The sequence below is a fragment of the Equus quagga genome, chromosome 7 (assembly GCF_021613505.1).
Source record: "Equus quagga isolate Etosha38 chromosome 7, UCLA_HA_Equagga_1.0, whole genome shotgun sequence".
In the NCBI taxonomy this organism is placed as follows: Eukaryota; Metazoa; Chordata; class Mammalia; order Perissodactyla; family Equidae; genus Equus; species Equus quagga.
This window is the reverse complement of record NC_060273.1, coordinates 193,847-207,117: the sequence shown is the minus strand read 5'-3', so window position 1 is coordinate 207,117 and position 13,271 is coordinate 193,847. Positions and strand designations below refer to the sequence as shown.

The 13,271-nt window shown below is 47.4% G+C and overlaps 1 protein-coding gene across 2 annotated transcripts in view; it reads left to right on the top strand.

Annotated features, from left to right (window-relative positions):
• The window catches only part of LUC7L (LUC7 like), a 30,011-nt gene extending 17,070 nt beyond the window's left edge, over nt 1-12,941 (top strand). Inside the window, exons 4-10 of one of the 2 annotated variants that reach the window (XM_046666097.1) lie at nt 852-962; nt 2,062-2,205; nt 6,520-6,696; nt 9,379-9,467; nt 11,108-11,137; nt 11,601-11,768; nt 12,583-12,941. In XM_046666097.1, the coding sequence (XP_046522053.1) occupies nt 852-962; nt 2,062-2,205; nt 6,520-6,696; nt 9,379-9,467; nt 11,108-11,137; nt 11,601-11,768; nt 12,583-12,724 (861 nt within the window). In that variant the 3' untranslated portion in view covers nt 12,725-12,941. Of the gene's footprint in view, nt 1-851; nt 963-2,061; nt 2,206-6,519; nt 6,697-9,378; nt 9,468-11,107; nt 11,138-11,600; nt 11,806-12,582 lie in introns of both variants that reach the window. The other variant, XM_046666099.1, reaches the window with a different exon arrangement.
• Nucleotides 12,942-13,271: the final 330 nt, after the last annotated feature.

Genomic DNA, 13,271 nt, shown 5'->3' with positions numbered 1-13,271 from the left:
TTTCTCTATTTTTTGTGATAGATCATACTGTCTACCGACGTCCTCCACTGCCAACCTCACTTGGTGTCATACTTAACATGATGCCTCATTGGCAAGCTGACTCCTGGGTGCTGATCATAGCCTGACAGTTGGAAAAGTGATGTCTTGTTTGTATGTTTATGTGAAGTGATGCTGGGGCCTTTGACTAGTTATGGCAAGTTAACTGCTTAGCATATGTGACAGCTTGTTAATTTGTATTGTATTGTTTCCCACCAATTCTTTTCAGAGTAAGCAGTTAGATTTCTAGCGTTTATTTTTCTTTATCTCTTTGGGTAAGTAGTAACCAGTTTTCCTGCTACTTTAGACAGTAGGCAATAACTGAACGTATTCACAGCTCTCAGTAATCTTTTTCTATTGTTTTGTTTTGAGGTGGAAGGGGGAACTCTACCCTCAGCACTGAGGGAATAATATTTACGTGGCTCACAAAGACCAGTGAGTACATCATCTGCACCTCCCACCACTCACCAGAAGAGGGCTCCAACACTAGTCTCAGAACACTATTCATTATGGCCAAGTGTTTTAATTTTCCTCAAAATTGTCTTGGAAATGTTATTGAGGGATGGGGGTCCTTTTACAAATTTTGGAAATAAATAAATCAGAAGAGACGACCATGCTTCTGAACGATCATTTGGTTTAACAAAGTCCCTTGATTTAATGTGATTATGGATGTGTTGGCTGTAGTGTAGTTTAAGATCTTCCCACTGAACCTACAGGCTTTAAGAAACCAACCCAGGAGTGTATTTCCTATCGAACAAATGGGTTCCGAGACCATACATGTGATTGATCATAGCGCTCTGTTTCTCCTGAGCTAGGCGATGGATCACTTGGAGTCTTTCATCGCTGAGTGTGATCGGAGAACTGAGCTTGCCAAGAAGCGGCTGGCAGAGACACAGGAGGAGATCAGTGCAGAAGTTTCTGCGAAGGTACGCCTCGGAGCCTTTCACCTCAGGTTTTTGGTACAGTTTACTGGCTTGTAAAAACTGGGCCACTGATGGGCTAATAGGTCACCATCAGCCCTGCTTGTGTATCTCTGGGTGGGCAGTACGTGCGACCTTGGGTGTTCCCAGGAACCAGGGAAGGCTGTCAACCCGCTCTCAGCCCCCAGGAGGTACTGCCTCTGTCCCTCCTCCCACCATACATGTTTTTTTTGACCTCCCCACAAAAAACAGGAAATGGGAAAAATTAGGGAAAGAGTTAAACTGTGGTGCATTCACACCATGGAATGAAGAAGGTCGATCTGTGACCTGGCCTGAATGTCAGCTGCATTACTCTTCTCTGCCCCCTCTGGTGGAGCTAAGTCTCTTCATTGTTTTCTCCTTTTAGTTTTGTCAAAGCATTTCTTAGGATATATGAACTGGACCAAAGGGCCTGTTTTATTTCTGAAAGTAAATCCCAATAATTAGGCATTGTGCTTACAGTATAAATTTATGCATTTAAACCTAGACATTTCATTACCCCTACCCAGAAGATTGAACTGAGAGAGGACCTAAAAAAAGACAGCCTAGAAAATGACCAAATGATCCTTGTGACCGTGTTGGAGGTGACAGATGCTGCTGTTTTTATTGGAGAGCAGTGAACAGGTTTACTTTATGGTCAGAGTCTCGGTGGCAATAAGGATGTCATAATTATTACAGTTCACATGTGATCCAGCCAGAATCTTGGGCTGTTCAGTTTTTTTCACTGAGCAGACCAGAAATGCAGCAAGAGAAATACTCATTTTCTTTTCGTTAAAAATCTTTGGTGGTTTTTTTTTGTTTTTTTGTGGGGTTTTTTTTTTTTTTTTTTTTTTGAGGAAGATAGGCCCTGAGCTAACATCTGTGCCCATCTTCCCATATTTTATATGTGGGACGCCTGCCACAGCATGGCTTGATGAGTGGTGTCTAGGTCCGTGGCCAGGATCTGAACCGGTGAACCCCGGGCTGCCTAAGCGGAAGGTCCGAACTTAACTGCTGCACCACTGGGCTGGCCCCAGTGTTCGGTTTTTAGATGACTGCTTACCTGATGATTTCTGTCTCCTCTCAGGCAGAAAAAGTACATGAGTTGAATGAAGAAATAGGGAAACTTCTTGCTAAAGCTGAGCAGCTAGGAGCCGAAGGGAATGTGGACGAATCCCAGAAGATTCTTATGGAAGTGGAGAAAGTCCGTGCAAAGAAGAAAGAAGCTGAGGTTGGTGAGAAAAATAATCTTAGAGTAAGGGGAAACTTCGTAACTCCAGAGAGTTGACCATTTGAGCTAAAATTAAGCCGTCCTCCCTATTTTGAATATTGGGAAGGAGTTGGGAATTGGGTGTATGTTGACAGGATCACAGGATTTTTAGAGTCAGTGCACACTTGGGTTTGTATCTTTGCTCTGACCCCTTGACCCCCGGGTGACCTCAGACCAGTCACTTGCCAGGTCTGAGCATAATTCCCATTTGTAGAGCGCAGTCCTGGGTAGTGAAGAGGCAGTGGAGTTGTTAGTGAGCACATCCTGTCAGAGGGCGTTGGTGGGCACTGGTGGTTGTTCAGCGTGTATGAGTGAGCTGGAATTGTGTGCAGGTTGCTGTAAAGAATGAAAGCTGGGTGTTGTTTGGTAGAGAGAACCTGTGTGGATTGGGGGTAGCGTCCAAGTGGTGTCGGCTGGGGTGCCAAACCAGGACACACTGGTAGTGTGGTGGAGAAACTGAGTCAAGGACAGTTGTTTTCTTCCTAGATTAGTATGTTTGTCAGAGACCCTCAGGTTCTCAAATCTGCACCACTGGAATTGGAGATGGCTCATGTAGGCTTTGAGAGTGTTGGAAATTGTAGAGGCAGAGGGAGACAGTGATTGGCATGTTGCTTTAGTAAATGCTCTTTAAGCTCTACCTGTGTGCCAGGCACTGCTTGTTGTGAGCCAGCCGGCAGAGGCCCTCCTCTCATGGAGAGGGCACTGGAGTGGGGAGGGGTGCAGACAGAAGGGAATGTGAACAGATGTATGAGATTGATTCAGATGAGGATTGGTGCTCAAAAGAAGTGGAGTCTGAGTGTGAGAGGGACTTTGGGTTGCAGGGGCTTTCCAGGTAGGGTAGGGTGACCCCGGCAGGCCCCTTTGCTGAGACCCACAGACTGAGAAGGTTATCAGAATGGCAGGGGCAGAGAGGCCAGGTGGAGCTGAGGAGACCCTGGGGCAGGTCTGGTTTGGGTCATCACTGGACTCCTGGCTGAGTGTAGTGTCTCACATGTGGTAGGAGCTCAGTAGTGACTGAGTGAATGCATAATAGTGCCAGCAGCTGTGGGTGTCAGCGCAGTGCCCAGGGAGGCAGAGACAAGTAAAGAGACAGCCATAGGGTATCAGGGTGGGGCTGTCCGGACTGCTTTCCATGGGCCACCGTGGGCCGGAGTTGAGGTCAGTGCGTTTGTCTGGGGCTGAGATAGTGCTTCTTGCCCCTGGCAGACTAACACCCTCCTCGGTGACATTTGTAGACAGTGTAATCCATTCTTGAACATAAATGAGAGAGAAGAGAAAAGAATTCACAATACAAATCTGATATTTTAGATGTGACCACACTAAAAGACAGCTGGGGTCTTGAATGTGACAGTTGCAGGTGACGTTTGTGAATCACATACCTTGAGTGGCATTACCATGGTGGCATGACTTGGTAAAGTTCCACACAGGTTCCCTGGTTTATAGGGTAGTTCCATTATTGGAAAATAGGGTATTTAAATCCTGCATTTTGCACAAGATACAAATCCCTGTATAAGTCCTATATATAAATCCTTACCCCAGATCTAAACCTAGTCTACTGTAATGGGAAACTTGTGTTTACATGTAGAACAGAGTCAGCCTTCCTGGGATGCTGACAGCGCCCCAGAAAGGCCAGAGTTGGGGGAAGCTCTGCGGCCTCTTAGCACACCCTGAGGCCCAGCCCTTCCTGCTTTGAAGAGCAGAGCAGACACCAGAAACCCCTTGGATGGCTCAGAGATTTGTACATTGGCTAAAATAATTGTAGATATGGGGTTTACCACATGGATGTCTGCAGACAGCCGAGACAGGAGCAAGATATGAGACACATGGCTGTTCATGCTCAGGCCTCCTAGCATCCTCATCCCAGCCACTGTCTTTTGTCCCCATCACTATGAGTACCCCCAAGAGGCAGCATCACTTCACTTCCTTAAAACCACCAGGCAAGATGAGATGGTGTGGAGGAGGCCTCGGCAGTGCTGGTCTCTGTGGTGGTGTGGTATCTTGGGGGCCTTTGTCTTCTCAGTAGCAGGCAAGTGTTGAGTAGTCTTAAGAAACAATACAGAGAGACCTTGTGTACCCTTTATCCAGTTTCCCCCAGTGCTAGCATCTCGTAAAACTACAGCTCAGTAGCATAGAAAGGATATTGATGTTGCTACAGTCAAGACAGAGCATCCATCAGCTCAGAATCCTTCCTGTTGCCCTCTTATAGCCACACCCACTTCTCTGACCCTGACAACCCCTAACTTGTCCTCCATTTTTATGTTTTGGTCATTTGGAGAATGTTATATAAATGGAATAATACAGTATGTAACCTTAGGGGATTGGCTTTTTTTCACTGAGCATAACTAGAATTTATTTTGAAAGATATTAGAGAGTGGCATTCAAAGTTTCAAAACTATAGAAAGGGACAGAATAATATCACAAATACCTGTATACCTACCACATTTATCATTTTTGCTTAGGGTTTTTTGTTTTTGTTTTTGTTTGTTTTGATGAACAAGATTGCCTTTGAGCTAACATCTGTGCCAGTCTCCCTCTATTTTGTATGTGGCACGCTGCCACAGCGTGGCTTGATGAGCGGTGTGTAGGTCCATGCCTAGGATCTGAACTGGCAAACTCCAGGCTGCTGATGTGGGGCACGTGAACTTAACCACTACGCCACTGGGCTGGCCCCCTTTTCTCTTTTAATAAAAGATGTAGCACATTATAATGGAAATTTAAGTTCCCCTCGCTAGCCCCAGTTATCTCCCTTCCCAGAGGCAGGCATACGTGTGCGTTCAACATAATCTTCGGTCTTGTCCTCTCACTTTATTACACATGTGTACCCATAAGAGAAGAGAGAGAGGGGGGGTGTGTGTGTGGTGTACTCTGTGCAGTTGAAGAATCCTCCATAAATTCTGCCGTCCTGTACGTGTCTGCTCTCCACTTCCGTTGTTCACTCAGTGTTGTGTTGAGATCCCTCCGTGTTGCTACATCTAGATCTTCTCAGTCAATTCATTGCTGCGGGATTCCATCTGATGAACACATGACCGTTCATTGGTGGTTTCTCATCCTTACAGAGAGCTCTACAGCGAGTGTCCATGCACCTGTCTGCTGGTGCATGTGGGAGAGTTTTCTGGGATATGTCCCTGGAAGGAGTGTTTCTGGTAACGGTGCATACATGTCCCGCTTTCACAGATCGATTGCTAAATTACACTCCACCTTAGCTGGACCAACCGTAGGCTTCTACCAGCAGTGTGAGAGTGCCTGTTTTTCTGTATCTTTGCCAGTTGAGTGAATGACGTGGTATCTTATTTTAATTTGCATTTTCTAGGGAACGTTTTGAATGTTTGAGTTAATGGAACCTTACTTACGTTCAGGTCTCCCTTTAAGTAAGGATAAATGACTACTGAAATGTGTTCTTTTTTTTCCTCTCCAAAGCCCCAGTACGTGGTTGTATATTCTAGTTGCCAGTTGTTCTAATTCTTCTATGTGAGCCGCTGCCACAGCATAGCAGCTGACAGATGGGTGGTGTGGTTCCATGACTGGAAAGTGAACCCAGGCTGCCCAAGTGGTGAGCACAGAACGTTAACCACTGGGTTGTCAGGGCTGCCTCTGGAATGCACTTCTTAAACCTGGGCTTTGAGGGAGCGTTCTTAACTTGAGCACAAACAGCAGTTAACCACGTCCTGCTCTTTTCCTTTGTATTTCATGTATTTGCCTTGAGGCTGAGTGAGTGAGTTCTTGTGATGGACTCGGACATAGAGGCTGCAGGAGGGAGTGTATTTTGTTCTCTTCTGTTGTGCAAACTTTCTCCTTTGAAGATAGTGTCTAATCTATTTGTCCATCCAAATTTTAACTTTTGGGGCTGGATTGGGAGACGATTTCCTGGACGTTGGGACACAATTTCTGTGGATGGCTCTTGTGTGTTTTGCTTGTTTATTTGGTTTAGTTTTGCTTTTTGAAGGCTCACGTTGAAGATTCTCCCTTCTTGCTTCTCTGGTCCTCACAGAGCTCTCTACCATGCGTAGTGGAGACCTGCCTTCCCTGCTGGCCTCTGGAAACAGACAACATCCTGCTCATCCGAGGGTTTTGAATGCTCCCTGTGGCTTTGAAACCGTGACTGTTAGTTGATTTTAAATTGAATTGGCTACAAATGCCTGAAGCTTTGAAAACCATCTAGTTTTTATTTATTTAAAAGTAACCTCTGTAGTCCCTTCAGATACTTCCTTTTGCGGGGTTGAGTATTTGATGGCAGTTCTGTATACCTCACTTTCAGCACTCTCTTCTCTTCTCCAGGAAGAATACAGAAACTCCATGCCCGCGTCAAGTTTTCAACAGCAGAAGCTGCGTGTGTGTGAGGTCTGCTCAGCCTACCTGGGCCTCCATGACAATGACCGTCGTCTTGCAGACCACTTCGGGGGCAAGTTACACTTAGGGTTCATTCAGATCCGCGAGAAGCTTGATCAGTTGAGGGTACGTTAATGTATTGCGTTTCTAGAGAAACCTGAAATGAAAAGTCTTGTGATCATCTTTACATTTCTTTATTTCTGGAAAACCTTGTGTTTTAATCCTCTCTAAGAACATGCCTTGAGTTTTTATAGTGAAATACTGAGATTTCATCACTTCGTTCACACAAGAGATCTAAGCTCTCTGAATCCAAAGGGACCTTGGATACTTATTTAGTCTGTACCACCTTGTTCACAGAAGAAAATGGCTGAATCCAGCCCCGGGATACAGACAGTTCTTAAGCATCTCTAGAGTGACTGCTGTTTGGAGATGGGAAAGAGCCAGTTGTCTCCAGTTTTCTCTGTGGACAGAGCGGCAGATGTGTAGAGAGTGGTTAGGCTGGACAGGTCTCACATCCTGACCCTTGCTTTTCAGCCTCTTCAGAAGGTTGAAAAAGTGATGGGATTTTTCTGATAGCCCTCCTCCCACCTTGGCCACCTCTGTCCCTTCCTCAAGCTGCCTTGTTTTTCTGGATTAGGCTCTAAAACATTTGTCATCTTGGGTACGGAAAGCTGAGAATGGAAGGTGATCATGTCTTGGATACTTTGATTTGTCGTTCTTCAAACTGATGGAGTCTTGCTGCTGCATACTGGGACTGCTAGGGTGGGACGTTGGGTAATATGCAGGCCTTCCCTCCAGACACCTAGAGTCTTGTGGAAGAACAGGCATGCGGTATTGGATGATAATCAAGGCCAAGAACCCTCTTTGCCCCCAGGAAGGAGTAGCAGGTGGCAGAGGAGTGGGGTCCCCAGTAGGTGATATATGAACTTGGCACTAGGAGAGGGAGCTGGGGTGGCAATGAGGATATTCTCAACCACTGGTATTGAAACATTTTGTTCCTGCATTCCTAATAGAATTTTGAAACCTGATACACTTTGTCATACATTTTTAAGTTGGAGTGTTTTTCATATATGTTTATAGGTATGAAAGATGTAAAAATATTTATACACAAAGGAGAAGATTGGCAACACGTTAGCTCAGAGCAAATCTTACTCAGAAAAAAAAAAGAGAAAGATGTAAAAATATTTCGTAGGTAGCCAGTAGAATGTAATAATGACTTGGTGGTGTCCACTACCATCCTTATTAAAAATATACTCCTTAGTAGTTGGAAATGTCACATTCCCATTTCTCTTTTAAATTGTATTCCCATTACATATCACCCCATAATTTTGTCCTATACCTAAAAGCCTTTTATTTTTTTCTTAACATGTATCTCTGCATCACAAACGTGAATATATTGAAATTTCTTTCCCTGAAACCTTAAGAACTTGATCTAGAAAACATGTTTTATCATTGCAGTTATGAGTATATAGTTGACGAAAACAACACAAACATAGGTTTTGATAAATAGCTCTTTAACAGAAAACGTATTTGAAAGTTCACCTCATAACGATAAGAAGGATGGGAGTTCTGTGCCCTAATCAGAGGTGGCTTCACTCACGGTGTCCCAGAGGTGTTCACACTTGAAGGTCACGCACCAAGGTAGACCCAGGATGGTGAAAGCAAGCAGGTGTGGGAGGGTAGTTTTTTAGAGAGTAGGGAGGGTTTGGAAAGGAGTGATGTCAGACCACAGTCATGTTCTTGGTCATATCTGCTGTAGGAAGAGTCTGCATGGTGCTGAGGTGCTGAAACTTGCACCCTTAACCTAACTCGCCCATCCTCCTGTGCCTGCTCCCGGCACAGGACAAGTAAAGTCCGAGGGGTCAGGCTGGAGGTGTCAGGCGGGAAGGCTCTCACACCTTGCGAGTGCTTTGCAGCGGAGAGTTGGCCTCTCCTAGTTCTTGCTGTGCTCTCTTATCCTGAGGGCCTGGCTCCAGTTCGCACTGAGGTTTAAGATCATCTTTCACACCTTTGTGGACATGAGAAGACTGGTGCCCTTTTGGCTCACTACTCTTACTGACTTCCCCTCAGGGCTTCATTTCACTTGGCAGAGAGATGAGGACACTGAAAGGCTGTGGTTGATATTAGGGGTGGAGCGTGTGGACCTAGTGCTTTGATGTGGTCCCAGATTGGACCTGGTGCTCTCAACTGAGCTGGGTGGATAGTGGTCCAGTTGTGAAGTTTCTCAAGGCCGCCTCTGCCTGTTGCATTTTCTTTTCCGTTGTTTCACAACCAAGCCCAATGAGTCAAGGGTTGAGCTTGGTGTTGAAAGCCAGCTGTGGTGGGTTCATGGCCCACCTCCCCCGGCCTGCTGTCTTCCGTGAGGCCAGGGCTAAAGCCAGTGCAGCGCCCTGAGGACAGGCTGCTCCTTGACCTCAGGAGCTTGGCTACTGGCAGCAAGGTGTGTTTGGTCAGACACGTGTGTTCTCTTTTACCGTAAACTTCGTGGAGTCTCCTGTGGGTAAAAAACTAACTTTCTGGATTGATTTGAAGCAATGTGATAAATTTCCTGTGACTTAGTAGTACAGCTCCTCTTAGAAGATGCAGTTTGTCACTGAATTGATAGAATGTAATGATAAAGCAATTTTTTCATGTGTTTTCCATTGTTTAAGAGGTTTTAAAAATGACTGTTCCTGTTTTGTAAGAGTTTCTCTTAGATTTTTAAATTCCCAATGCTGAGGTTGTATAAAGGTGCTTTGTTAAACAATGTTCACACTCTAGTTTGTGCAACTTGCTCTTCTCTCATTTTGCAATTTTTCATTTATTTAGAAAACTGTGGCTGAAAAGCAGGAGAAGAGAAATCAGGATCGACTGAGGAGGAGAGAGGAGAGGGAGCGGGAGGAGCGGCTGAGCAGGAGGTGAGCCCCTGGCCGTGCCCTGCCCGAGGAGACCCCTTCTCCATTCACTGCAGTGTTGCTCGTGACAGTTGAGGTCCGCCAAGTCCCTACCTGGCCGTTAACAGAAACGACAGACATGCAGTTTGTTCAGTTGAATGAGGTCTTGGCTGGCCCAGGAGGGCCTGTGTGTGCACAGTTGTGCAACAAGGAACAGGGCCATCCCATGCTGCACAAGCAGCTGTGGAGAAGACCAGGTTCTAACCTGGAGAGGTACACATCCCCCAAGGGCTGAAGAAGAAGAAGAGGGAGAAGGCCTCGCTGCACCCTGCCTCCTGTGGGTGCAGCCCTTCGCCAACAGGACAGGCAGGAGCTGAGATTCTCTGGAGCTGGAGCATGCTCTGTCACACTGCCGTGCCCTGCTGTGGGTGAGATCCCCCACAGAATGGCCTTGGGGCCAGTGGAGGAGGGGCGGGACCTCGTGCCCTGTTGAGAACGAGAGTAGGTGGTAGGGATGGAGGCAGTGAGAACAGTGAGGGGCTTGGGGAGAGTCCGGAAGAGGGAGGTGGCAGTTTGAACCAGCTGAGGGCTGGACCGGTCTGGGTGTGTTCTGGGGGTAGAACTGATAGCATTTGCTGGTAGACGGATGTAAGGCTTGCAAAGGGAGACTGGAGCTGGCCTCACAGTTTCTGGCCTGGAATGGCCACTTACAGAGCTGGAACGACTGGGAGCAGTGTAGTGGGGTGAGGAGGATGTGGGGAGTAGAATTTGGCTCTGGCCATATTTGGTTTGAGATCCCTGAGAGACTTCCAAATATTTTCTCCTCTTCCTGGGTTTCCTTTGCTGTGCAGAAGCTTTTTAGTTTGATGTAGTCCCACTTGTTTGTCTTTGGTCTTCTTGCCTCTCGTTTTTAATTTTAATTTTTGATGACTAAGTTTTTATAAAACTATTTGAACAAGGACTCTAGTGGTCATCCTTGTATATGTTTGAGTGTTTTGTAAAATGCACTGGAATTTCTGGGACAAAGGAACTTAGTATAGTAATATTGGTAGGTGTTGCAAAAATTGCTTTCCAAGAGGCTTTGTCAGATTATCCTCTAGCCACATGGTGTGTGAGCATCTTTTGTCACTTCCTGCTTAGCACATGGTGGCAATCTTGTAAATTTCTGCTGTAGAGCAGGTGTAAATGAGACCTCGTCGTAAAGCTCATCTTGGATTGCTGGTTGTAGCGTATTTCCCAGTGAGCCCGTGTGACCTTCACCTGGCAGCGAACCTGTGGTGGAAACTTGAGGCTTTGCATTAACTTCAGTGTCTTTTGGTGACTTCGGATTCTGCCCAGCCCTGTGTCTGTTGCATGACTGTCTGCGTGGTTTTGCTAGTGTCTACTGTACAGATTTGGCAAAGCCACTTGTTGAACTCGGTGCAGCTTCTGACCCCTGGGTGCTGGTTTCTTCCCTCTGCCACATAGCAGCTCGGGGCTGGGGGTTGGGAGCGGGTCTCATCCCATGAGCATTGAGACTTGGTGCTACAGGCCTGAGAACGAGTGAGCAGCTAGAAAATAACAGGTCTGTGGCAAGTTGACCCTTCTCCACCCTGTGGGCTTGGGGCACCTTCCCTCAGGCGGATCTGTTTTTGGGAAATTGTTAATCTTTTTTTCCATTTTAGGTCTGGATCAAGAACCAGAGATCGCAGGAGGTAGGTTTCCAAATCCATTCCAGTGTTCTCAGCCAAGTGTTCTTTTCCACGTGCATTTTTCTCATATAACTTCTGTAACTTCATGATTAGTATCTGGTAGGCAGGGCTGGCTAGTGAAGGGTGGGGCATGGGTGAGGCTTGAGCCCCATCTGTCATTGAGTTGGTTGGGGCTTAACACAGCAGAGGGATCCACTGTCACTGAGAGTTGGAGGGTCCGGCAGAGGCCTGCAGGGCGGCCAGGAGGTTCCTGGCAAGATGCTTTCAGAAAGTATCGGTGGAAAAGGTCTGGCCATAATTTTTTTTGACCAGAGGTTAATTGATGGGATTCTTGTGAAACCCCAGTTGTAAATTTGTGGGAGGAAAGGGGAGATATCAGTAAAGCATCAAGCAGAACCTGTGGCGAGAGGAGGGGCATTGGGCGAGGCCATCACCACCTACAGAGCCTTCTGGTTGTGTGCTGCAGGTCGCGCTCCCGGGACCGGCGTCGGAGGCGGTCAAGATCTACCTCCAGAGAGCGCCGAAAGTCTTCCCGGTCCCGGTCCCGAGACAGACACCGGCGCCACCGCAGCCGTTCCCGGAGCCACAGCCGGGGCCACCGCCGGGCTTCTAGAGACCGGAGTGCGAAATACAAGTAACTACTCTGACTCCTTCGGTAGCTGCAACCAGGAGTGAGCCCCTTCTCTTTGTGTTCCCAGGGTCCACTGGGGGTCTGTCATCAGGGCCTGTTGGCTGTACCTGGTAGGGATGGGGCTGGGCTTTGCTCAGGAGCCTGGCTGGGCACCTGGAGGACTGAGTGTTGGGGCTGGAGGAGTTGTGAGTGGGAGCCCTAAGCTGAGAGCAGATGGACTTAGGGCTGGGACAGTTGAGAGGCTGTGCTGACGGTCAGACATGGGTGTGGCCCCTGCCAGGTGGCCTGCTGTGTTCAGGGGCTGCATACTCACCGTCACTGGCATACACAGAGCCCCTGAGACTTGTGTCCTGACCAGGCCTGCTTACCTCTGTTGTGGGGTTTTTTTGGTTTGTTTATTTTTAAGGAAAGACCAAAAAACACCGCTCATGGTCACCTTCAGAGACAACCACTGTTAGCACTTTGGTATGCTTGATTTTAGTCTTTTTTTCTATATTATTTTATATAATGGATTATATTCTATATGTGTACTTTTATTGTATTTTCCTTCGCTCCATTTACATTATAGCGAAAGCTTTCCCTGTTATTAGAAATCTTTGCAAATGTCACTTTGTAGTGGCTGCCTAACGGTACCTATACAGTGAGATGGGCATGAGACAGCAGGCCTGGCTGCCCTTTGGCCTGCTGTGGGTTCCCCCCAGGTATGATGGGTCTTGGCCTTCCCTGACCTGGCATTGAGGGTCCAAGTTGTTGGTGCCTGAGGAGCCAGCCAGGGGGAGCGCCAGCCTCTACTGAGCCTCTGGTTCCCCTTTCCCAGATTCTCCAGAGAGCGGGCGTCGAGGGAGGAGTCCTGGGAGCACGGACGGAGCGAGCGGGGGGCCCCGGACTGGAAGCTCGAGAGCTCCAACGGGAAGACGGCTTCTCGGAGGTCGGAGGAGAAGGAGGCTGGCGAGATCTGAACCCACGCCTGCGCACTGTAAATAGTCTGATAAACGAATGACACGGCTTAAAGTTACCCTTTATATTTGCTGATACAACTCATCTTTTGTAGTTTAAGATTTCTATTGTTTTGGAGCTAGCTGTGAGTTTCTAGAGATGTACAGAGTTGCTCCTGTGTTCTGGGGTTATGTTGAGTAGGAATAAATAAATCTGACAGACTGCCTCCTGACTGCTGCAGTGAGGTCTCTGCTGTCCCTCTGTGCTCAAGAGACGTCACCATGGCCCTCCCACGGGAGGTGCTGACACAGCAGCACCCTCAGAAATTGTGGCTTACTGTTGGATTCCCCTTTGAGTTTTGTCATCTGACCCTACTATACACACACTGACTGGAGCCAGGTGTGCACAGCTGTCTGCAGGGCTGTCTGCTCATGTCCTTTCTGAGTCTGAGCTGCCGAGCTCTGCCCTTCAGTGCAGACACAGTAGGCTCCAATGGGGGTGAGGGACATGCCCGTTCTGCATCCATTTCTTTAGGAAGGGCTGCCCGTCTGGTCTGCTGTTAGTGTGGCC